The following is a 24,513-nucleotide window of genomic DNA, read 5'->3' on the forward strand; positions in this document are numbered from 1 at the left end:
AGAGGACAAAACGGAAAAGAGCGCAACCCTTTGTGTTGCTTGTAACCACTTAGGCTTCAGAAAGGGTGGCTGGACCCACCATCCTCAAAGCATTTTGCATAAGTACCCAATAAACTAGTTTTATGAACGCTTGTAAGCCCCACCCTCTGTAAGATAATAGCAAAAGTTTCCACCATGTTTAAATTGTTGCAATGGATAAAATTTCCCAAACATTATAAATATTGACTTTTAAAATAAAACCATGACATCACTTCTTAAATGTATCCACTGCAGCCACTGGGATTTGAAACCCACTGCCATATGTCTTATAAACATACAATCTCATGGTTAGCAGCCAGGAGTCCCATTAAATCCTTTTCCCCTAAACTCATTTCTATTCAAATTCCCCCAGATTTTCTTCTAAATACAGTATCATGCTTGGACTTTTTAAATTTATTTTTAGAGACAGGGGAAGGGAATGATAGAGAGAGGGAGCGATACATCAATCGGTTGCCTCTTGCTCTCCCCAAGGGGGGACCTGGCCTGCAACCCAGGCATGTGCCCTGACCAGGAATCAAACCAATGACCTTTCAGTTCACAGGCTAGCACTCAGTCCACTGAGCCACACGGCCAGGGCTATGCTTGAACATAATTTATTGATGACTCTATTATTTATCCCTGGAGAGAGGGAGAGAGAGATTTAATTTGCACTTTCCTGTGAACATAAGTCTCATGTTAAAAACATTTCCCTTCCATTGAATTAGCATTACGACTACTATTAACATATAATTGATCAAGGCAATATAAATATGTGCGAGTTTTGATTGAGACTAAAACACTGAATTATACTGGAGATTTATCTCTCAGTGTCTGGGGCTTTGTATTTTCCCTGCTGGCAGTTAGTCCCTATATCCAGTGATGAGGCAGGTGCAAGGTCAATATTTTCTCTATTCTTTCCTAAATGCAAACACGTAGGTAATCAGAACTAGAAGTTTTATGACAGCGACCCGACCCCGATGGTTGACCTCTCTGGTGTCAGGTGTCACGGGAGAGCTGTGTCAGACGGCAGAGGTCTCTCACACAGGGACACACTGGGGCCAAGGGAAGGTCCTGGCGCAACCCAGGCAACCGGCTGAGAGACCAGAAGGCCACACCCCAGGGGTGAGGGCTGCACACCAGAAGTAGAGAGAAAACCGAACTGCAGAGATGAAAAACTCTGAATCCGCCGATTGCCAGACAGGATACAGCTGAAGACATCCCTACAGTGGACATCCCAGCTGAGAGAGGGGCTGTCCCTCCAAGGCCGGCCGGGTGGGGGCGTTCACGGGGACCACCAGCCGCACAGCCACCACCTGTCCCACAGAAGTGTTTCTCAGAGCATGCGCCGTGAAGGCCACACCCCTGCGGCAGCCACACTCGAGGTCGTGTCTTTGTAGCCAGCGTCTCAGATCGAGTCTCGGCGTATCTGAAGGGCCATGTCCAGACAAAGTCTGGAAGTTTCTGGAGAAATACCACTGGATTCGGTAATGACACGGCACCAGGGCCTGGGAAAAAAGTGTGTTTTAGTGACAACGTTCCTTCACACACTCGCCAGTAGGCCAGTGCCTGAGCTGTGTGGTTGTGTTCTCTCCCGGCCACTGCACAGAGACCCCTTTCAAGTGCATTTGAGTTGCACTTGTGTTTGCCTGGACGTCGCACTGTGCACACCTTTTTTTTTAATGAATGATTACACCACAATTCAAACATTACTGATAGGAAATATCTTACTGGAAGAAAAGAAGATGGAAAGAAGATGACTGGTAGAAACTTCAAAATATCAAAAGTAGATCAGAAAGGAACTAAAACCAGTTGTGGTCAAAATAATGAAGGAAATGAATCGTGACTGCAAAGAAAATATGGCCTAAGAAAATAACACAGAGGTGGGATAGACTAAGAGAGTCAGGACCCTCCTAAACAGGAAGCAAGAAAGCAGAAGGAAAAGCAAAGCAGAAGGAAGACGGTGGGACCGCAGGACGCACCAGCGAGGCCGGGCCCTGGGCTTTGACGTCTGTGGACGTCCTCAACCACTGAGGCTTCACCATGTCCGTTCCCCTGGGTGACAGCCTCCGCAACAGTCTTTAGCGAAAAATTCATTAGTTCAAAATTGTGGTCCCAGGCTACAGAAGAATCTATGAGAACACAGAATGGGCTCATGGGATGCTTCTCAAAACATTTTGGAAAAAAAAAAATTTTAACAGGGAAACTGCCAGATGAGGCTGATCAGCCTAGTCCAAGAGTAAAGGTCGCCTGTGCTGTTTTGCTTGTGTTCAGTTTCCAACAAGACAGATGTCACTCACGGCAGACAGACAGACATTCTGATCAGTATCTTTAGGACCCTGGCAAGTCGTGAAGCCACCACGGAGCATGTGACATGGCCACCTGGACACAAACATGCCATGAACACACACCAGCTCCTGTGCAAAGGGCGACGCAGTGAGGGGAGGGGGGATTGAGTCGCAGGCACAGAGAGTGGCTCCTGGGTTCCCTGGAACTGCCCCGAAAGGCTGCTGTCGACCGTGGGGGAAGCTCGGAGGCCACGATGGCCAGAGGATCAGGCCTCGGGTCTGAAACCCTTTAGCTCTTCCAGGAGGGGTTTGGCCAACCCTGATAGTAGTTCTAAAAGATTGCCAAGCTGCCCGACTTTTCTGAAGTATCAGTACAAATCAAAATTTGACCAGCCCTGCAAAGACTGAATTATTTCCCTGTTCACGTTATAAAAAGTTCTACCAAGCCGTTGCCATACCAAAGTCTGCATCCCAAAAATCAGGAAAAAGGGTGTCAGAGGTGTGCCTGGCAGTCGATGAGTGAGATATTTTATTTTCTATTTTTTCAAAGATTTTACTTATTTATTTTTAGAGGGGAAGGGAAGGAGAGGAGAGAAATATCTACGATGATTGCCTCTCATGAGTCCCCTGCTGGGAACTGTCCCGCAGCCTAGGCATGTGCCCTGACTGGGAATCGAACCACCATCCTTTGGGTCGCAGGCCCAGGCACAATCCACTGAGCTACACCAGCCAGGACTTTTTTTTTTTTTTTTGAAATATTTTAATAGTACTGTGTGGCCTTGATTTGCTCGGTAGAATTCGTTATTACTTTTCCTAGTCTAATGAACATTCGCCTTCGTATCTAATTCTGTATTTTCTCTTAGAAAGTGGGCTCCAAGCCACACGAGCCTGAGGCCCCTGACCCCTGAGCCGCGGACAGTGGGCGTTGGGCTGGGGGTGGGGGTCGCAGGACCCAACACGGAGAGGACATTGGAGCCCCGGCTCCTGGGCATCTGGGCACCCGGACCGCACCTGGGGAGGGCGGGGCAGGCGAGAGCCCAGCGGGTATGTGGCCCTTCCTAAGTCTGGGTGTAAACCTGCAAGGCCCATGGTCCGCGGGCACCTGCAGGCCGCCCCACCCCCAAACCTTGACCCGGACCCCGTCCTTCCCGGGGAACACGCCCACTTGCCTTCCGCGCCGCACTTGTAGCTGCGCACGCGCTGAAGTGCGCGCTCCCCTCCTGCGAGGGGACAGGGTGGCCGCTCACCGAGGCCCGGATAGAGACGGACGCGGGAGCACGTGACCGTGGACCCCCGGCTGGCGCCAGCACGTGTAGATCCGCGCACTCGGTCTTGAGAGGGGGGCGAAGGCCCTTGCGCCTCATCCCAGCGCCCATCGCACCGCCCGCTTTATTCACGGGCGCACGGGGTGGGGGTGGGGGGCGTTGTGCCTCCGGCCCCAGCCGAAGCGCGGGGGTGCCGGGGGCTAAAACGGCCCCTGTCTGCGGGTCTGACAGGGCCTGGAGCTGAGAGTCTCGGGGCGCCTCCTCCCACCCTTGGCAGCGGCTGTGCGAAGCGGGAGGAAGGCTGTTCGCTCCTCGCCGACGCCTCTCGGCCCGTCCTGGGGAGCAGGCTGCGGCTGGCCTTCCCGGGGCCGCGGCCTCCGAGGGTGAGGGCCTGGGAGGAGACGCAGCTTCCCCGGCAGAGGCCCGAGGCCTGCTGCCATGCTGGACACGCGGCTCGCGCTTCGGCCCGTGGCGCGGGTGCGTTCGCGGAGCTGATTGTGGGTCATGAAGATGGCAAATGAGGCTGGCCTCGCGGGCTGCCCGCAGAGAGAGGATCGGTGGGGCCACCAGCCCTGGTTCCTGGTGCCCCCTCCCCGCAACCAGAATTGGGGTTCACTGTTAGCTACGGAAACGGGTAAGCAGGAGTCGCAGCCAGGGCTGCCGTGGTGGGAAACCGAGTCTGTGTGGTTCAGCCTGGGCCCAGCCCCCTTCCCTGGGCCCAGAGCCACTCCGCCCCATTCCGTCCGAGGGCTAAGCCCGCATCCCGGGCGCAGCTGGAGAGAGGGTTCGTCCGGCCTCTGTCGGCTTCTTTGTGCTTGAGTGATCCTTCTCGCGCTGGAGACTTGTGATGTGCTTGCACACGGGACGTGAATCTCAAGTTCTGGCCGCTGTGAGGTGTGCGTCATACGCCTCACTGGCCAGGCTCTTTGACACGGATTGTCCAGCCTGATCGTCCAGTCTGCTTTTATCCTGTCCCCCTCACTGGGGCACGAGTGAAATGTGCTGATCCCACGGCTCCCACTGCCTTCTCGCCTGGGTAGAGCTGCGTGAGTGTGCCTGGGCTCACCAGGCTCAGACAGCATCCTTTGCCCCTGTGGGGGGAGTCTGGCCCACAGTACAGCCCGGGGTGCATTTCAGGGGTCTTACTGCCCATGGCAACCGCAGGTCTGTCTGGAAATTGAGCCACCGGCTGCCCATCACGCCCTGGTGGGCGTGTCACTAAGACCAGAGGAGTCCCTGCCAGCTGGCTGTGCCCAGGCCTCCGCTCCAGGTCCACCCTCACTCTCTCCTCCCCTCCACACCCTTGACGGCTGTGCACCTGGGGTCAGAGTTGTCTCTGGGGGTCGCCCTGTGTGTCCCGTTTGCCCTCCAGACCCAACCTCTACCTTTCTCTTCCCTGAAACCTACGGGAAGCCGGAGGGCAGAAGGGCTGAGCGGCCGCCTGCAGTGGAGGCACCAGCAAGGAGCGGAGCGGCGGAGGGGAGGGGACGGGCTGTCCTCAGCAGCGTCCTGCCCGGCCAGGGTCCCCCGCAGCACTGTGGCCGGCCCCAGCCCCCCTTGGTGCCCACACCACCAGCTTCGGACGCCAGGCACTGGCGCCGGTGCCTGGTCCAGGGTCCAAGCACTGCGGGGCCCTGACCGCTCCGTGCTCCGGCCCTGCTGGTGAACGCAGCTCCTTCCGTTCCTTGCGGTCGCGTCCTCTGAGTGTCCGGGCTGGTCCTGACAGCCAGACCCCGACAGCCAGACCCCGGGAAGTTTCCGTCTGCTTCTCCCTCCTGGTGCGTCTGTTGGCGTGAGGGAGGCGGACCCTGCTGTCTGCAGCCGCAGGTTCCAGGGACGCTGTGTGCACGAACAGGCGCCACAGGGACTCGAAACATTGTCTTCCTCAAAGGATTTATGTCCAGAATGTCCTTGGGGAAACAGTTTCCACCGTTTTGAAAGTGCCGTTTTTCACGTTAAAAACCTGAAACACATGGTTTCTTAACACTTAGAGTGTGAAGCAGTTTTGTTCAGAAGCAGCCCCTGTGGGAGCACGCCGACCCAGGGCCCCACCCAGGCTGCACACCGGGCAGGGCGCCCGGCCTGTCGCGTCCGTCCGAGTTGGGCCCCACACGCGCCCAGCGGGGCGACACGCAGCTGTGCTGGGCGTGCTGGACCCTAACCCACAGGCCGGGCACCTGACCATCCTCTGCTGCAAAACCACCGCTTTCGGCCCCTCCCATCCCTGTCCCCATCCCTGTTAAAACGTGTGGTTTACACTCACTGATCCCATGGTGTAATGGTTAGCACTCTGAATCCAGTGACCTGTGTGCCTTCTGCCCCCTGACCCCCACCCCGCCCCACTTCACAGTGAGATGCTAGAGCTTGAATTTTAAGCAGTCTCACCCAGACACAATCAGTGACGTCCCCTTTGGTCTTTCCCCCTTTTGTTTCTTCACTGTGTCCCCTTCTCTCCCCTTGGTCCCCTCCCTCCTTCACTGCAGCCAGGGCCTGGCAGTGACCTGAACAGCGGAGGCTCTGTGGTGGCGGTCTGAGCTCAGGCCTCAGCAGGACACACATCTGTGACTCTCATCCTCACGGGGACCATGCATGTGAGAACCCCTGTCGCTGGGCACACCCCCAGCATGTTAGCAGTTTCCGGATCTTTGTTCTTTAATGTTCATTTTCTCCTTCCTTGGTTTACAGATGCACTTTGCATTTTGATTTAAAAATAAGACTTCAGTCCTGGTACCTGTTCTCCTTGCCCTCAACACACACAGCCCATCCTTACTGCAAAGTCCAGGGCCCAGCCTGTCTGAGCGACCCTGTGCCCCTGCTGCCTCTCCCTGGAAGCAGAACCAGTGCCATGTATCGGGGCGGAGTGTAACCAGCAAGGCTGGGCCCGAGGTGAGGGGCCCACATTAGGTGGCTGGGTGAGCTGCCAGCCTGGGCGGCAGTGCCCTCACCTGACCTGGACGTACCGTGGGCTGTCACTGCAGGGTGTGTCCAGAAGCCCGTACTGCTTAGCTGTGGGCCAACGCCAGGTGAGGCCTGGCAACACCGTCATAGGCAGTGCCCTGTTCCGTGGCCTGGGCCCGCATCAGACTGGTGTGCGGGCTGTGGACAGGCTCCCCTCCCTCCACCGGGCTGAGGAGGAAGGACAGACATCTGAACTGGCCCCAGCCCTCAGGCCAGGCAGAACCAGAACTGGGAAGTCCAGGCTCTGGTGGGCCCAAGATGCCCTGGACCGGGCCATGGCCCGAGGGTGTTCCAGCAGGACCAGGACTCGGACTTGGACACCAGTGTTCCTGTTGAGGAGCTGCTGGGCGGGGCCTGGATTCGGACTCGCTCCCGCCACCCACTGCTCACCGGCCACTCTCCGTGGCGTCCCGGACAGCACAGGGAGAGGGCGTGACACCGGCACCATGGGGCCCAGAGCCCCCGCCGGCCTTGGCTGGGAGAGCAGTACCCACTCAGGCAACTCCCCACACGCAGACGCCTTTGACGTGTTTATTCCATCATCAGGTGCCACAAAGGATGGCGCCCCACTGCAGGGGGACTGAGAGCAAACAAGACGCAGTTTCACACAACACCCCAGATCGACCCAGACGGGGCCGCAGGTGCAGTAGCAGAATAATGAGGGGGACCTAACAGGCTGAGGGGCCGAGAAGACCATCATCCTCATGTTAGCCAAATCCAAGTGCACTGAGAAACCAACCTCAGGCCGGCCCTGACCCCTCACATGCCGGGGGTCAGGGTTCAGTGAGTGGTCGCTAGCCCTTTCAGTCTACTGGTTTGTGGGTGAACTTCCCCTCTTCCTGTTCATTGAAGGCGAGCCCCGTGAGCAGACACACAGGGCAGGGCGTGCATTGGTGGAGCGCAGAGGGCCAGGCTCGCTGTGTGAGGGGTGGACGTGGAGGCCACTGCCTCACCAGCCACAGGTTGGATGGGACAGCCTTCCCCTGCCTGACCCCACCCTGGCGGGGGCTGAGCCAGGTGGCTCCTCCCCACTCTGGCTCCCCACCAGAACGCTGGTGTGACACCTGTCATCTTTGATGGGCCTCCCCCACGAGGGTGCATTCAGCTCAGACCCCAAATGTAGAAGGGCATGTGAGAGGCCTTGTCCCGTCCCCCGCACCCACTGACCGCACGACAGGACCTGGTGCAGAAGGAACGCGGCTGCCACTGAAGCTCCACTCAAGAAAAGCGGGAAATCCATATTGCGTGTGAGCCTTCTGATCCCAGGACGTGGCAGTTTATTCCCACTGTGGCCAAAGTCGGGGTCCTAACAGGCGACCCCACACCCCACCTGCTGCATCCTCCTTTCCATGTCCGATCTGAGGCACCTGAACCAGAACAGGGTCTTAGCTCTTCGCAGGACACTTCTGTTTTTTTTTAAACCTAAAGACAGTGGTCTGTCTCCGTTCTTGTTCTTTGGGATTTTTTCCATCTTAGGATGAAAGGATGCGTGAATTGGGGCAATCCTCTCAAGATACATATCCCAGTTGCACAGATGGTGGGACAGCGCCCCACAGAGTGCGGGAGCCGTCCACGCACAGGAAGCAGGGGATTCTGGAAACCAAAGCGATGAGAGAGAAGCTGAGCTGCTTCAGGCATCTGACACCCCTTCCCCAGCGGCCTGCAGGCCCAGGCTGCTGCGCCTTCACCACTTGATGTCCCGGCTGCTGGCGGGCTGCCCGGGGCCCTGGTAGGCCGTGTGCAGGGCCTCCTGGACCCTGGGGGAGTCAGCCCCGCCCAGCCACTCCTGGTACAGCTCCTGCACGTGGGCACTGCTCTCCGGGGGCCGCACGGGGATGGCAGCGTAGATGCCTTCCATCTGCCGCAACAGTGCCCTGTCTGCACGCCCGTCCTCCGCCTGGGCTTGGCCCCTGCCGCTTAAACACCCTGAAAGACAGAGGCAAGGGGCTCACTCCCTGCTCTGGTCCTAGAGCAAAGGTGGTCCTGGGGCAGGCGAGGAGCAGCAATGGGGGGCAGCATCCTGAAGCCAAAGCCTTAAGGTGGGCCCTGGACACGTGTCCCCAAGGCCTCAGAAACCCTGGTCACAGGCTCACAGCCCGGTGCCTTCCAATTCTTCCCTGGTCACCTGACCCACATGTGTGTTCACCTAAATCGAGATAACCTGCTAACCTTTTAGAACAGGGCTGTGCATGCAGATCTGGATTTCCAGTTTCCCTTGAAGCTTATCAGCACCAGGGGGAGCACAGACACTGTTCCTGAGCAGCCCCGTCCTGGTGTCTGCAGAGTGCACGTGCGCTGCTCCCCACCTGGGCTGCACCCAGGGCCCCACACCCTGAGTACGACACACGCCTCCTACGTGTCAGAGCTGCACTCTCAAACGTGGTGGGTGATGTTTCGGTTTACAGGACACAAATTCATTTAAAAGAGTTTGGAGCAAACTTCTGCCCTGGCCAAGCCTCCCTCCCCTGCCCCTTATCTGAGAGAACCCTGCTCGCCCAGCATGGGGGCTGCTTCTCTCTCCTCAGAGGCCCAGCCCCCAGCTGAAGCTCTAACTACAGGGCGCAGGTGAGCACAGCCCAGCCGCATCCCGAACGGCATGCAGGTACTGGATGTTCCCCCTGGAGGCCCTGCGTGGATCACTCACTCCATTTCTCCAGCTGCCACCTCATCCTCACTTCCTGTCCACTTCTACACTCAAGCTGTGCTCTGGGTCCCTGGAGCAAAGCTGCCAAGGCTGCTGGGTGCCCCAAAGCCGGTGCTCACTTCTCTGCGCTCAGCGTCCTTCACTAGCCCCCACCCCCCACGAATGCTTGTGGCTCCTCCACCCCATCCCGTGTCTCCCGTCTGCACCATCCACCAGGGCCTCCTCTCCTCCAGCTCGCGTCACAGCTGCAACTGCCCACCTAGTGTTTCCAGCTGAGCACCCACGGGTGCCCTCACTCAGAACAGCAGACACCCCCAACCCTCCTCCGAGTAGGCTCCGTCAACACCAGGGGCCTGGACCACCAGTGGCCACAGGCTCCCCTCCGCCCCGACACCCACGCCGACCCCACCAGTGAGTCCTTTCTAGGGACCCCACCCCAGCCCTTCCTGTTGGCCTCCATGTCTCCTGTGGCTGGGGGTACCCTAGGGCCAGTCCCAGCCCCCGTGTTCCTTGACTCTCTCCCCACCAGCCCCTGGAGCCAAGCTGGCCCTCCCCAAGTGCTACCAGGCAGATTCTTCCCTAGGACCCTGGAACCCAGGGGGTTTCCAAGGTGACATCTGGGTGCTCTTTCCTCACAGGGTGGGTGTGCGGGAACGGGAGGGACAGTCGTGTCGCAACCACCTGGACAATGTCTGTGTTCCCTCGAAGCCCTCGAAGCTGAGCGAGGCTCAGGGTGGGCATGGAGGGGCCCTCTTCCCCGGGGACTGGAGGGGGCCCTACCCCCAGCGCAGGCGAGGACCTCCACAAAGTGGAATGGGAGCCTGCCCTTCTTCAGCTTCAGGACCACATTCTGGAGGTTCCGAAAGCCGTACGCAGCAGCAAAGCGCAGCAGAACCTCCCCGCTCTTCTCCAGGGTGACCTCCTGGAGGTCCTTATTCCTGCAAAGTGAACAGAGGGGGTTGCTCTGCCGTGTCCTCCTCCGGCAGCAGGGAGGCCCTTCCAGTCCACGTCTGGGAGTCAGCACAATGGAAAGTCTGCATGTAACACACAAAAGCCCTCTCGGTCTCGACTGGGGTGGACTCTGTGAGCAGAACAGCCCAGCCCCCAGCACACACGTGCACACACGTGCCCCGAGACCGCGCTGACCACACTCACACACAGGCGCAGAGTGTCCCCACGCACCTGAGGGTGCGGTAGGTGACCTCCCCCACGTCCTCATCGAACAGCTCCTTGGCCGCGTGCCTGAAGACGTGCGCCAGGTGCCCGTCGGAGCTGGCACTGGCGTGGCGCCTCACCTCCTCCTCCTTCCGGTCCCCAAACCTCAACAGGCAGAGAGAAGCGACAAGAATTAAACTGGACTTCCACAGTTTTGACCCCAGGTGGCCCTAGGAAAAAAAGTGAACTCTGCAGGTGAAATGAGGCCTGTGCCCATCTGCACCTGCATGGATCAGGCCGCTGCTAAGGCCGAGACTCCTCTCCCCCGCATGAGTGTCAGGGCGCCGCACAGAACCAACGACCGGGGGGCGAGCACTGGGACTTGGAAGCTGACTCAAGAGCAGGCCTGTCGGAGCCCCAGCCGGGACAAGGCTGCATGGTCAGCCTGGTTCAAGTGCCGGCCATGGCCACGGGCACTGGAGTTGCTTCCACTCTGTGAACCTCAGCCCAGCCTCCAACACACAGGCCGCACACAGTCCTGGGGTGCGCTCCACACAGTGCCCAGGGCACAGGACATGGCAGGAGTGCCTGTCATCGGTTAAGGTCACCACTGACCACAGAAGCCCAGCCTGCTGCTCTAGGTATAAAGGGCCCCAGGAACCTGCTCTTTCCCCAGCGGCAACTGCCCTGGCACAGGTGCAGCTGAGGCCGGGCAGTAACAGGCACAGCTGGGAAGGGGAGAGCACTGAGGCACAACAGACCGCAGAGATGATTCCCAAGTCAGGCCCGGGCGACAGGGGTCCCACACCAGGGTCCACGTTTGACTCTGGAGCCAGAAGGATGGCCGAGGGTCCGAGTGGGGCCCCGTGGCACATGGGCAGGGGCACCCCACTCCGCCCCAGCACAGCACGTGCGTGACCTCACTGTAAAGCAGGGAGGCGCTGAGACCAGTGGCCACCAGAAACCACACGGGAGGCCCCGCCCACAAGAGGGCCCTCCCTCCACCACCACTTACAGAGTGTCCACGGCAGCATCTTCCGTGGAGAGATCACTTTGCTCCATTATCTGAATGACTTCCCCTGCAGACAAACAAGAGGCATCAGGCCCCAGTGGAAGGCCCCACGTCCCCCCGAGCTGCTTCCAGCGCCATCTTCTCGCCCACAAGAAAAGGACACCCTAAGGTAAGGTGACCTTGGATGTTGTCTGTCTCACAGGTAGCGAAGTGACACCAACAGAATGAAAAAGGCTAATACTGTGTTTCTGCTCCTGAAGTACGAGATGGGTGCAAACATCATCTCTGCAAACAATCTGCGGCTCTGCCTCCCACATCTGGGATGGCCTCGTGTGGGCAGGACCACCGACCACACACTGGCTCCGTCACGGGACGTGCTGTCCCCCAGGACAGGCTGGCTGAAAACCAGTCCCACCTGTGGACACCCCTCCACACGAGGGCTCCTGAGAGCAGACCGTGACAGACAGGCTCCAGATCGGGGCCTGTGACACCAGGGGTGCACCAGCAGGTGACAGAGCACACCTGCTTCTGCTCTCGGGAGAGACGCGATGGAACACGCTTCCCATGCAAGCACAGTCTCGGGGAAGCAGGGGAGCAGGTGGCAGCGGCCCCTCCCACCCCAGGGCCCCCCAGGAGCCTGCGCAGGGGCAGCCTTTCCAGGGGTGTCCATGGGCTAGAGTTCCAGGCAGGGGACCCACAGAGGGAGCCTCTGCCCCTGAAGGCTGCTCCCGACTCAAGCTGCCCCTCGGCAGGCGCAGCACTCTGTGAACGGCTCTGAAGATCCGCGTCCACCTGGTGTAGCGCCCTGCAGAAGCAGCAGCGACGCCCCTGGAGCACCGGCGTTTCCCACTTTTCAGGAGGAGGAAGTTTCACCTGTGCCCCCGGGGAAGGTGTGGCTGCAGAACTCTCCCAGGGCAAGTGTGACTGCCCCGCACTGCCCGAGCTCTCGCCCTCGGTCCCCGGCCACGCACCAGGAGCTGGCAGCAGGAGCGCTGCCCTCTTCACGGTCCTGGGGTCCTGTCGGTGACCTCAGAGGGTGACTGGCTGGAGGCCCCCACAGTGCTCACCCGGCCCCACCCACCTCTCACCTGAGGTTAACACGCAGTCAGCACCCCGGGAACCATGCGAAGCTGTGGGAACATCTTCTCGAAGGGCCTCCAATTTCTTGTCATAGCATGGGGCCACAATGACATGGTAGATCTTGTCTGGGGACAGGTTCTGTGGAGACAGCAAACTCTACCCAGGGCGGGGGCGAAGAGCACACCCACCTGCCACCCGGCCTGGCTGCCTTCTCGGTGCCCAGCTGCTCTGGGCTGAGTCCTGTCTTCCACAGACCAGTTCTTGCCCCACCTCCCGCCCAGCATCGGCTCCAGGCCCACCCCTGTGCCTCCCTCACTCGCCTCAGCCCCCAGGGAATCCATACGCAGACCTGTGCTGCCCGGGGAAAGAGGTCGGCTTACCTGCCGTCTGGCGAAGTAGTCCTTCACCAGCGAGCCCATGACCTGCTGAGGAGACTTGGCGGTGCACAGGTGGGGTGTGACGGGGTGGCCCAGCACCCGCTCCGCATAGCGCACCCAGCCTGGGGAGAGACCAGGCCTCCTCGCACCTGTCCTCCTCCCGGCCACACGCCAGGGATTCTGAGCTTCCCAGACCCTGCTCCACCACGGGTAAAGCTGACACCTCTCCTTCGAACCTCACCAGAACTGTGTGACAGAACTGTCCCTGAGGCTGCCATCTCCCAGCAGCTAGGGACACAGGGCCCCAGGGGCCTGTGCCTGAGACTGGAGGGCTGGGCCAGAGGACAGAGCGGAAGAAAACAACTGGTACCCCCAAAGAGAAGACACTTGGAGCAGCTACAAAGCAGCCCTCAGGCTGCCCGTATGCAGTGCCGCCACACCAGCCGCAAAGTCGTTCTCGCAGAAAGGGCACGCAGCCACAGCTCGATGGGAGCTGACGGCCACAAAGCCAGAGTGGATGGCTCTTGCCGCACCCCCTGGGGGGACACAGAGTGATCAGCCAACCACATAGCCAGCTGAGGAGCCACAGCTTGCCCCCTTCACCAGGGCCCGACCAGGGAGGGGAAGCACCACATGACCCTGCTGACCCTGTAGACAGGCCCAGGGGATGCAGAAGCATCGCTTAGGAGTTACTTTTCCAAAACAAACCAGACACCAGAAACCAGCCCCATCTGCACCTGAGCACATCCTGCCAGGCCTGGCCTGGTCCACCCACGTGGCCTCCGGGACAGATGGTGGGTTTCCTCTTCTCGGTTTTATAGGTGGGTGGGAATTATTTCAAACTCCAAGTACCACACTGTCAACATTCTTTGTTAGTAAAGCATAACCCTCACGACTAATGAGTGGCATGTGAAATGGTAGAGAACTCAGAGCCACGGTGGCGGGAAGGAGGGTAAACTAAGAATAGACACGTGAACAAAAGCACAACACGCGCGTCGTCCACCACCAGCCAGGCCAGTGCCAGCGGCTTTCCTGGGTGCTCACCGAGCGGGTGGGGCTCAAACCGAGTTCTCCTTACGCGCCATCGGCCCCACAGCACCTCCTCCCTTCTTCCCTCTGGCACCATCTCCAAACGTTTCACTGTGCAAACCTTCCTTCGCCAGCGTTAAAAAGCCTGTGACAAACCGTCTCTCTGCCTCACATGCCGGACTCCACACTGACTTCAGTTTAAGTCTGGTCTCAAAAGGGGTCCCGATGAGACCTCAGTACCAGTGTAAAGACACTTTTTATTCTGTAAGTGTTATGTAAGCTGGCAAAGGGTGGATGAGTATTGGCCATGTTATCTGTCATTATTTGGATGTCTGAAATATGTCATACTTTTAAGAGAAAACAGATCCACTTTTCTTAATACATATGTTCCTCTCAGGAACTCTAGAAACAGGGAAAAATGAAGATAAGATGTTTACAGTCAGCTGTCAGGAACCCCCACCCCCTCACGCCCCTGCCAGCACGAGTGTGTCGGCAGACAAAAATGGTGCGTCAGGCCAGACGAGTCCCCCCTGGTCCTGGGGCCACTGACCTACGACCTCACCCGCCGCCCACACCGGCCCTGGGCGCTCACCGGGACAGGCAGAGGTCAGCATGGGCAGCGTGGGCTCCTCCTCGCTGTGCTGGTGGTACCGGCGCACGAACTCCTTCTGGCTCTCCTGGATGCTGAGATCCACAGCCACCGCCATGTCGAAGACATAGTGCACCCCTGCAGGGCAGCGAGCTCAGCTGCGCAGTGGTGGCCCTTCCCCTGGCCGGGACACCCCCTGCAGACCCTCCTCCCCAACTGGCTCCAGGCCCCACCCAGGGACCACGGGAGGGCAGGGCTGGGCACTGCACTTTTTAAACAATAGCACACATTTCAGTGACAAAATACCCACAATCTCTCTTCTGCTTCTTGCTTTTCTCTCTAAATCTATATTTACATATGCACCTCCATATGTAAATTAACGGAACATTAAAAGGTACTCGCAGCATTCTCCCCCAACTCACTGTACAAACCAAACTGCAGTCAGTAACAGTCCTTGACATCTTTAAAATGAGTAAATTGGCTGAGCACATCTTTACGAAGATCTTAATTTTATGTTGTTTTCATTATTTTTCTTTATAAATTTTTTTAAAAGATTTTATTTATTTATTTTTAGAGGAGAAGGGAAGGAGAGAAGGAGAGAAACATCAATGTATGGTTGCCTCTTGTAAGTCTCCTGCCGGGAACTGGTCTGCAACCCAGGCATGTGCCCTGACTGGGAATCAAACCGTGATCCTGTGGTTCGCAGGCCCGCGCTCAATCCACTGAGCCACACCAGCCAGGATATTTCTTTATAAATTTTAATACTGGTAACTAAACTTGAGATAAAAATCATTTATTTTATTATAATTACTGAAAACGCATTAAGCAATTAACATTAATATCTACAGCCAGTCTGAATCTTAAAAGCAGCCACCCTGGCTAGTGTGGCTCAGGGGACCGAGTGCCGGCCTGTGAACCGAGGGGTCGCGGGTTCAATTTCCCATCAGGGTGCAGGCCTGGGTTGTGGGCCAGGTCTCCAGTTGAGGGTGTGCCAGAGGCAACTGATCGATGTTTCTCTCTCTCCCTTCCCCTCTCTAAAAGTAAAATCTTAAAAAAATAATAAATCTTAAGAGGAGCCAGTTATCTTTAAAAAGAAACACAAATACACTGAGTGTCGTCTTAAAGAGTCTCCTTTAGAAATCACCCTCGCTGTGGACACGGTCTCATCACTGAGGCTCCCACATAATACCTTTCACTGGGGGGCCGAGTGGCACCCAGTGACCCGTGGCGGGACTACGCTGGCCGCAGGCTGTACGGGGCAGAGGCAAGAGGGCGTGGGGCCTCCCCCTGGTGGCGCTGCACACCCAGAACCTGCTCTGCGCCAAGAAGCAGCGAGGCTAGCAGGAGGGTCCCCTCCATGTTTATGCTACATGTCACCCGACTTTACCATTAGTCCCCGTGTAATTACGTCTTGGGGAACAGTAAGAACTGCTATCTGGCAAATGGCCCAGGTTCTCCTCTCCCGTGCCTGCCTCTCGCTGGCCATGCCGGAGGACAGGACGCTCCAGGCCCCTGAAGCCCCACTGGGAGCAGGGGCAGTGCCAGCCTGGCGTCAGCGGACAACGCAGGAGCGCTCTGCCTCGGCGGGGCCAGCGTTGCCCTGTGCTCACTCACATCTGAGTCCCTGCTGTGTTCCCAGGTGGCTGCCTCTCGCCTGTCACACAGAGGGAGCCCATGCCCCCCCGCTCTGCTCTTTAGGGGTTCCAGAGAAATGGGACGCCAGCCACTGCAGTGTCACTCTGCACCCCATGAACACCTCCGTGGCCCCCATGAGCCAGGGCAACACGACGCTGACTGCCAAGTGTGGGACCTCCCAGGTGTCCCCCAGCCACCCCGTCTGAAGATGGTCCCTTGCCGCTCCCAGAGGGGCCAGCCTGGCAGTAACACAGCAAGGGGGTGAGCGACACCACCCACCAGGGGTCAGAGGCAGGTCCTCCCCTCCCTGTCCTGCACCCTTGAGAAGTGAACCCCAGATCTCAGTGGGAAGTTACAAGTGCGGGGACTCACAACGGTACCCAAAGGCGCCTCACCCAGACTTTTGAGGAAGCCGCAGAGTCTTCTGGATGCATCAGTGACGCTCAGACCGAGTTTAGCAGCGAAATAAGGCAGAGACTGAGGGCACACCGAAACTGCCAGCACCTTGTGCTTTGAGGTATCACATTTCTAGGAGAAACAGAGCAGAACGTCACCTGTGCGTCGATTTCACAAGGAGTGACAGGGAGACACCTCAGCGAGAAACCCAGAGCAGACAGGATGAATAAATGAGTGGTCTGCACAAAGACTAGTAAAGGAGAAAAGAAGAAAAGTTACAATGAAAATATGGGACACCCCAAGACATTTAGCTAATTTTAAGAGAAGTATCATATAGATAAATGCAAGTATCTGGAGAAAAATGATTTTAAAGACCAACAAATTGCAATATTGGCCCAGAAGCAACTGGAACGACTCAATGACGGTAAAAACACACACACATGCTGAAGTGGCGCCCAGAGGCCTGTCCCCCAGGCTGGTCAGTGGCTACTTTTAAGGAGCCAGGCTGGAGCTTCCTGTCCCTCTGCCCAGTGCCCTGCCTGGGGCATCTCCGGGGCTCACACTTCATTCTCACTCAAATGTCACCTCTTCTGAGGAGGGAGCCACCCTGTGACCAGCAGGGGATTGGCCTGAGCCTAGAGCCCAGCAGAGCAGGGAGGTGGAAACTGCTGTCTCTGACGGCGCCCTGAGTGGCTGACTCAATGCACCCCAGGTCCTCCCCAAGTTCTAAGCTTTCAGTTTCAGATGCTCAGCCATTTCCATGTACTTATGCCAGTTTCAGCTGCGTGTCCATGAACTGCATTTGAAATGCAGACTGACATGGGTAACCACTAGATGCTTCTACAAACACCTATTTAATAGTAAACAAGAGGTTAGTGCCATTTATCACCACTGTTGTTTTGAGGTGAAGTTAAAGAACCTAGACAACATAATTAGCCCTGGCTGGTGTAGCTCAGTGGATTGAGCACGGGCCTGCGAACCACAGGATCGCGGTTCGATTCCCAGTCAGGGCACATGCCTGGGTTGCAGGCCAGTTCCCAGCAGGGGACGCATGAGAGGCAATTATACATTGCTATTTCTCTCCTTCCCTTCCCCTCTAAAGATAAATAAATAAAATCTTAAAAAAAAAAAGAACCTAGACAACATAATTAGAAAAAGAGGTATGAGAGGTACGTGGGTTGGAAGAGATGAAATTCATTCATTGTAGCCAATAAACAGAAAAGCTAAGACAATCCAGAAGACTAGGAGAGTATTACGTCTGCAAAACAGCCACACACAAAGCAGACTTGGAAATCGCTTTCTGACACACCAGCAGTGAGTGACTTAACAGAGTGTCAGAGTGAACCGTGTAACCGACCAACGATGGAGCCCCACTCGCTCAGAAACAAATCACAGATGTGGGGAGTGGGGGGCCTGACACAAACACCCGTGCTGAAGGCTGCAGCCCTTCACGGAAGGTCAGGCGCAGCACAAGCAAGAGGCGGCGCACTCATGGGTGACGAGGCTCCAGGAGGCAGAACATAGCCCCCCAGACAGACCGTGGATCGATGGGGCTCCAGTCTGAGCACCGCCCCCGGATGGCACCCAGGGCTCCCAGCGCCTGCACAGTAGGGCAGGGGATGCTCCCTGTGACTGAGGAGGGATGGGGGCAAACTGGGGCAGGCCTTTCAGTGCACTAGCCCTAGTCTCTCCTTGCTTTCCCTCTCCCCTGTCTTCCTGGCAGGAAGGCCATCACTGGAAGCACAGTGATGCCACGGTAGCTCGTGTACAGCAGGCTGCAGGGACTTGCCCCAGCCTGACGAGCCCCTTGGGACACAACCCTGACCTCTGAGAACACCCTGGAGGGAAAACAGCATCAGCTCCGCCACCAAAGATCCGGTGACCAGGTCACGCTACTGCTGCACAACCTTGCATGGCAGAGGCCTCCCCCAAGCCCAGGAAGCCTGGTCAGTGGTCCCAGCCATTGCCCGTCAGTGAGGGAGCGTGACACTGGGCCATGTGATGTCGTTCTGGTGGGTAGGGGCTCTGGAGAGGGTTGACTGCAGCAGGAAACACGGAGCCAGGGCCCAGCTGCATGTACCACGTCCCAGCAGAGGCTTCCGTGTCCCCCCTTGACTTCCACCTGTCTCCTCCAGGCCAGGCTGCCAGGTGTGCCGGGACGCCATACCTTGTTAAGGTTCAGAACGCGGAAGAACTCCCTGGCGTTCTGCTGGGAAACTTGGACTCCTTCCTCTGTGGTCACACAGCTGTCACATGCCAGGCAGTCACTCAGAAATATCTTGGCATCAGCCAACTTATGGAACTCTCCCTTCTAGGAAAGAAAGACGCTGTTTTGGCCGGTTCTTTAGCACGTGGCTCCCAGGGGGAGAGCAGCACAGGCCCAGTGCATGACACGGACACCGAACACCTGAGACACCGCCGGGCTGGGCCTGGCGCTCCAGGGGCTGGAAGACACAGCCACAGTAATAGACACCAGCGAGTCTCACAGATGACAAGGCCAGCACTGTCATGTGGCAGGAGGAAAGCAGCACTCCTGTGTCCTGGGAGCTGACGTGGACCCTCTCCTCCCTACGGCCCCTCCTCTGCTGCCTCTGGGGGCTCCTGAGCCCAGCCCGGAGAGTTCACTCAGTCGGTGGCATCCAGGGGAGCTCTGAACCAACACAGCTCACTGCCGTCTCTGGCACTCTGAGTGTACCAGGTCCCTCAGGCCAAACTCACTAATAGTGACTCCGCTCACCCGGATGCCCAGGCTACAAACCCTGACATCCACCCTCAGCCCCTTGCATCTTGTCCACGGTGGGCCCCCCCAGGCTCTACTGCCCTGTCTCCCACATGGCGTCCTCTGCCGCTCCCCTGCCCCAGCAGCTGAAGTTGTCCTCGGCCACCTGTCCGACAACACACAGCCAACCTCAGGGGCTCCCACCACCCTCCGCAGATCACTTCTGTCCACTCCTTCTCTGGGCCTGGTGGGCTTATGCCCCACCCCTACACGCCCCTTAGCTCTCACCACCCCAGGGCCCACTCCAGTCTCCCTTCCCTGGTGGGCTCGACCTAACGGGGCGTCCACGCACTGAGCTGGCAGGGCTCCTGCCTGGACCGAGTGCACACGTTATCTCGCCGTCACCACAGCCAGGGGAGGGGATGTAACCCAACTCCCTGTGTCACGATAAGGACACTGGGGCTCTCAGGTTAGACGTCTGTCCTAGGTGACGCTCACAGCCAGAGGGTGGTGTGAGAAGCCTGGGCCCAGAGCTTGGGGCTCAGGTGGCAGTGCCTGCTCTCTTCTGCCCGAGCACCTGTCTCCCCCTGGCGTGTGCGAGGTTGGTATGTGGATGGAAAGCAGGGCAGCGTGGGTGCAAGAGGGACCAGGCCAGCACCTGTCAGACTAAACATGCCATCAGGACTCTGAACTACAGAGACACCCGCCCTTGCTTCTCAGTGCAGCCAATCCCCGCTCATGAGCTGCTGCTGGGCTCTGAGGACAGAGCACCCTGGCCTCCCCGCAGTGCACTGCGGAAAGCGAAGCGGGGCTTCCCTGGAGGCGATACTGCGGGCAGACACAGAGCCAGCTCACCAGGGGCTCGAGAAGCTACCCCTGCCAGCGGACCAGCGAGGGTTCAAAACCCCCAGCGCTGAGTCAGCAGAGAGACCATCAGAAAACGCACTTACAGACCCAGTGGTACTGCTTGAGCCCTCATGTCTTGCTTTTCCTTAGAGCAGGTGTCAAACTCATGTGGGGGGGGGGGGCGGCCACAAGAGTCTCACGGTTGCCTTCAAAGGGCTGAATGTAATTTCAACTCCTTCACAGTTAAGCAGAAGTGACATTTATACAGTCCTAAAATTATTTTGGCCCTTTGAAGGCCACCACGAGGCTCATGTGGCCCCCGGTGAACATGAGTTTGACATCCTGCCTTACAGCAGAGAGCAGCGCAGTGACAGGAGCCCCGCCCCCCCCCCCTCCCCGGAGAAAACTAGCGGCTGCTGGTCCCTCCCGGCCGATAAGAAATGGAAAAGCCTACTTGCCTCTCCACGGTCCTGGGCCGGACTTGGAGCGCCGACTGAGGCATTCTCGGGGTCATCGGTTTTCGTTTTTTTACTACATTCCTTGAAAAGGCAAAGGCACGGGTGAAGAAAGTTGGACCTGCACACTCTACGCTCGGTTCACCTCCGGAGCAGAAACCTGCTCTCAGGAAAGAGCGGCACCTGCACAGGTGGACACGCCCACCGCACCCCGCGGCGCGGGCAGGGGACCCTGGAAGCCGCGGGCCTCCCACCCCCAGGGGAGTCCGTGCCCAGGGACTGGACGCAGGTGCTCGGAGGACACGGTGAACCGGGAGGCCCTGTCCCGCTCTGGAGAGCCGTTTCCTGTGCGATGTTAGGTTAGAAAAGAAGAGCACCTGATGGAATAACGCGTATGAAGTGATTCGATTTTGGAAATACAACCCCCCCACCCCCACCCCGCGCAGTCACTCGCGTCCTCAGCCCAGACTCCGGAGCGGAGGCCGCCAGGCCACCTGGCGACGCAGGCGGTGGGAGGACCGCGCGCCGGCACCATCCCGTCGCCCGACCACCCCGGTACGGGAAAGTTAAAACCCCCGGAAACACTGCACCCAAACACCGACTGTTCTCCCCCAGAACGGGCTGCGCTCCGACTGCCCGCGGGGCAGCGGTCGGTCGGCTTCTCGGCGGGTTTCGGTTTCCAACCATGGGGAAGGCCGGGGCTGCGCGCGGAGAACCAGCGCCGAGCACGCGCCGCGAGGTCCCGGGAAAGGCGCCCTGACAGCGGCGCAGCGCCGGCCGCGGGGTCCGTCCCACCGACCCCACAAGGCGCGCACCACGTCGGACCCCGCGCCGTCCCAGGCGGCGAAGGGACGCTGTCAGCGAGCAGCCCCGAGCCCTGACCCCGACCGCTGACCCGGACCCTGGCCGCACGGACGGGCGGGGCCCACCTTCCGCGTGCAGTGCTCACACTTCATCTGGAGCAGGGCAGGGCAGGCAGGGCCGGCGCGCGTGACCTGAGGGAAGCACCGGGAAACGCGGTCACCTGTCGCCGGCCGCCCGCCGCCCTTTGTTGCTGTCGCCCCCGGTGCGGTCCCACCCCGCCGCTCCGCGCGGCCAATGAGAGCGCTGGGGCCGGGCCTCACAGCCAATCGGAGCGCGCGGGGGCGGAGCGCGGCCCGACCCGTCTGGACGCCGCGGAGGCGCCGAGCGAGCGGCCGACAGTCCGGAGAAGGCGAGCTGGCCTCGTTCCGGGGAGCACGGGACCGTCAGCTCGGCGCCGGATGCGCACCGGTCTTCGGGCGCATGCCCGGCCGAGACTGCGCAGCCCTGGCGGGGAGGGGCGGAGGTGCGGCTCCGGCCTGCCGCCATTGCCGCCCCGAGGCGCCGCACGTAGGACTGGCGAGGCTGCAGTGCGCACGCGCGGTGGGACCCGGGCGCACGCGGTCCGCGGGAGCTCGAGGTGTGAAGTGGCGGCTGCCCGCGCGGTCGGGCCCCTGCGTCTTACCAGGCGACTTGACCCTTACGCTTTGCAGGGAATATTGTTTCTCCAAGTCATGGTACCACGTGAAGGGCTAAATGGAAATGTTGAACTTTGTTCGATAAAGTTTCTTAAGTCCAGTGCCTATCATACCGCACAATCAGAAACGAGAACTTGCCGGGAGAATTCAGAGGAGAGGAAGAACAACAGCAAGTTGTGGGTGTCTGCCCCGCACCAGCAACCCCCAGGAATCCCAGAATCTCGCTCAAGCTGTTCCAGGACCCAGAAACCTCCCTAGGGTTTTGAAAAGTTTCCTCGTTAACTTTTTTTACTTAGAGAACTTCGGTTCATACGGCCTTTTATAAGTGCATTAGTTGAACTGAGGTCTTAACCGGCTGTCAGATTGATGTTCTACATTGCTCAAATCCATGTCAGCACCTCAGAAAGCATCTTCCATTTTCAGCATGAGTAAATGGATAATTTTAGAGTCATTTGTGTATATTTTGCTGATGTTTTAAAAACAAACAGCACCATTATCGTGTGGAAAAAGGACATTACAATCACTTAATTTCATTGAAAATGTAGTTAATGTATAGAGTTCTCCAATTATCTCATTCCTCTTTAGTTTAAATTGGGATCTAAATAAGGTCCAGTATGTCCTGATCGTCTATATTACAATTGGTTTGTGTGTTTCTCAAGTCACCTTCAAAAAAAAAAGACCCAACTTTTTGTGCCCTGAGCAATGTGGCTCAGTGAGTTGAGCATTGTCCTGAAAAGTGAAAGGTTGCTGAGGGTTCAATTTCCCATCTGGACACCTGCCTGGGTTTTGGGTTCCATCCCTTGTGGGGGCACTTACAAGAGGTATCCAATCGATGTTTCCCTCCCTGTTTCTCCCTCTCTTCCTGTCTCTCTAAAATAGATCAATAACATCTTAAAAAAAAAAAACATTTTTGCGCTGAAATAACTTGAGGCTCACTTACAGTTGTTGGTGTTTTTTGTTTTGTTTTAATGTGTAGTTTCCATCTGAGAAATCAGGTTGTTCACCTGTAGGGTTTCTCCTAGGTGCTGGCTGCATCCCGGTAGGATCCTTTTCTTACCTTCGTCCTCTGAATTTCCAGTAAAGGGTAATTACAACATTCTAGTGGTTTGATCACAGGTTAAATTTTTTTGGCAGAGAATATTTTATAGATGTGTAATTTCATCAGGATGTTCTACTGTTTTTTTTTTTTTAGTGTTAATTACCAGCTACTGATGAGCTTACCTAGATTCATCAATCCACCCATCCACTCTCCATTAAGATGGTGTTTTAATCCTACCATTTGTCTTATTTTTTTAAAGGTTTTAGTCCTGGCTGGCATGGCTCAGTGGATGGAGTGCCAGCTTGTGAACCAGAGTCGTCGGTTCGATTCCCAGTCAGGGCACATACCTGGGTTGTAGGCCAGATCCCCAGTAGGGGGCGTGCAAGAGGCAACCACACATTAATGTTTCTGTCCCTCTCTTTCTCCCTCCCTAAGGATTTTATTTATTTATTTTTAGAGATAGGGGAAGAAAAGGAGAAAGATGTAGAGAAACACCTTGTGCAAGAGATACATCCATTGGTTGCCTCTCTCATGACCCCACCTGGGGACCTCACCCACAACCCAGACTTGCGCACTGAGAATTGAACCAGAGATCTTTCAGTTCCCAGGCCAGCGTTCAATCCACTGAGCCACACCAGCCAGAGCCATTTCTTGTCTCAATGGAGGGAATGCTTTTATAATAACAAACTCTTCTCACCTACTATTTACTCTTGTACATTTTACAGGATAAATGGGCAGGATAAATGCTTGATTTTACAGGCAGGATAAATGCTTGATTCTTTTCTTTCATTGACTGTCAAAAAATCAGAGTTTGTTTCTCAGCATCCTCCAAAAGTGAACCAAGAATTTAAAAATATATCACGATGAATTGTGGATTTAAACATATGACTACTTTCAATTCACTTGAACTATTCTTACTCATGTTCAGACAGTTTGTCTTTTTTTGGCAATGAGAATCTTTTCAGTTAGGTTCTGAAGTTCGGACGAGATGCTAATTAGTCTCTGCTTTTGATAGAATTCCTTGTTCATTTTTGCTTAAATCGGCCTTTTGTATGAGAAGCCTGGTTCCTTTAGTAGGAAGTGGTATTGGAAACCACAGAATGGGCATTCGAAGCAATGGGCACCTTGCACATCGCTACCGGATGGGTCATTGTTTCTAGGACTTTCCAGTGGATAGCATTAGAAGACATGTATTTTTAAAGATAAAATATGAATTCCCGCTGATACTTCTCATCCGACCCCAGGGGTACAGGGCTCACATACATGAACCTCATGGATCTTGACTGTGGCTCCTTTCTCTCAGGCTCAAAGTTCAGGTTCCCGCCGGCTCCTCCTTAAAACACTCAGCTGCATTTTCCCATCACATGCACAGAAGGTACCGGACTGACAGTGCTAACAAACCCAGTGTCCGTTGCCAAAATACCACAGTCTATGTGTGTCAATATATGCATTTATTTGCATCTGTAACCTTTTTTAAAAAGACTGTATTACTTATTTTTAGAGAGAGGGGAA

The 24,513-nt window shown here is 56.8% G+C and overlaps 1 protein-coding gene across 1 annotated transcript; it reads right to left on the reverse strand.

Moving 5' to 3' along the window:
• Positions 1-7,045: 7,045 nt before the first annotated feature.
• On the reverse strand, positions 7,046-21,751 carry NARF (nuclear prelamin A recognition factor). The gene is made up of 11 exons (XM_037063767.1): positions 21,393-21,751; positions 20,467-20,547; positions 18,611-18,754; positions 16,443-16,575; positions 14,416-14,550; positions 12,798-12,916; positions 12,426-12,555; positions 11,341-11,404; positions 10,353-10,490; positions 9,951-10,108; positions 7,046-8,452 (listed from the first exon to the last, which is right to left on the reverse strand). Exons 1-11 carry the CDS (start codon positions 21,417-21,419, stop codon positions 8,211-8,213), a joined length of 1,371 nt encoding a protein of 456 aa, XP_036919662.1. The 5' UTR covers positions 21,420-21,751; the 3' UTR covers positions 7,046-8,210.
• Between the last annotated feature and the right edge of the window lie 2,762 nt (positions 21,752-24,513).

This window comes from Sturnira hondurensis, unplaced genomic scaffold, assembly GCF_014824575.4.
Source record: "Sturnira hondurensis isolate 20B ecotype Veracruz unplaced genomic scaffold, ASM1482457v3 Scaffold0001221, whole genome shotgun sequence".
Taxonomy (NCBI): domain Eukaryota; kingdom Metazoa; phylum Chordata; class Mammalia; order Chiroptera; family Phyllostomidae; genus Sturnira; species Sturnira hondurensis.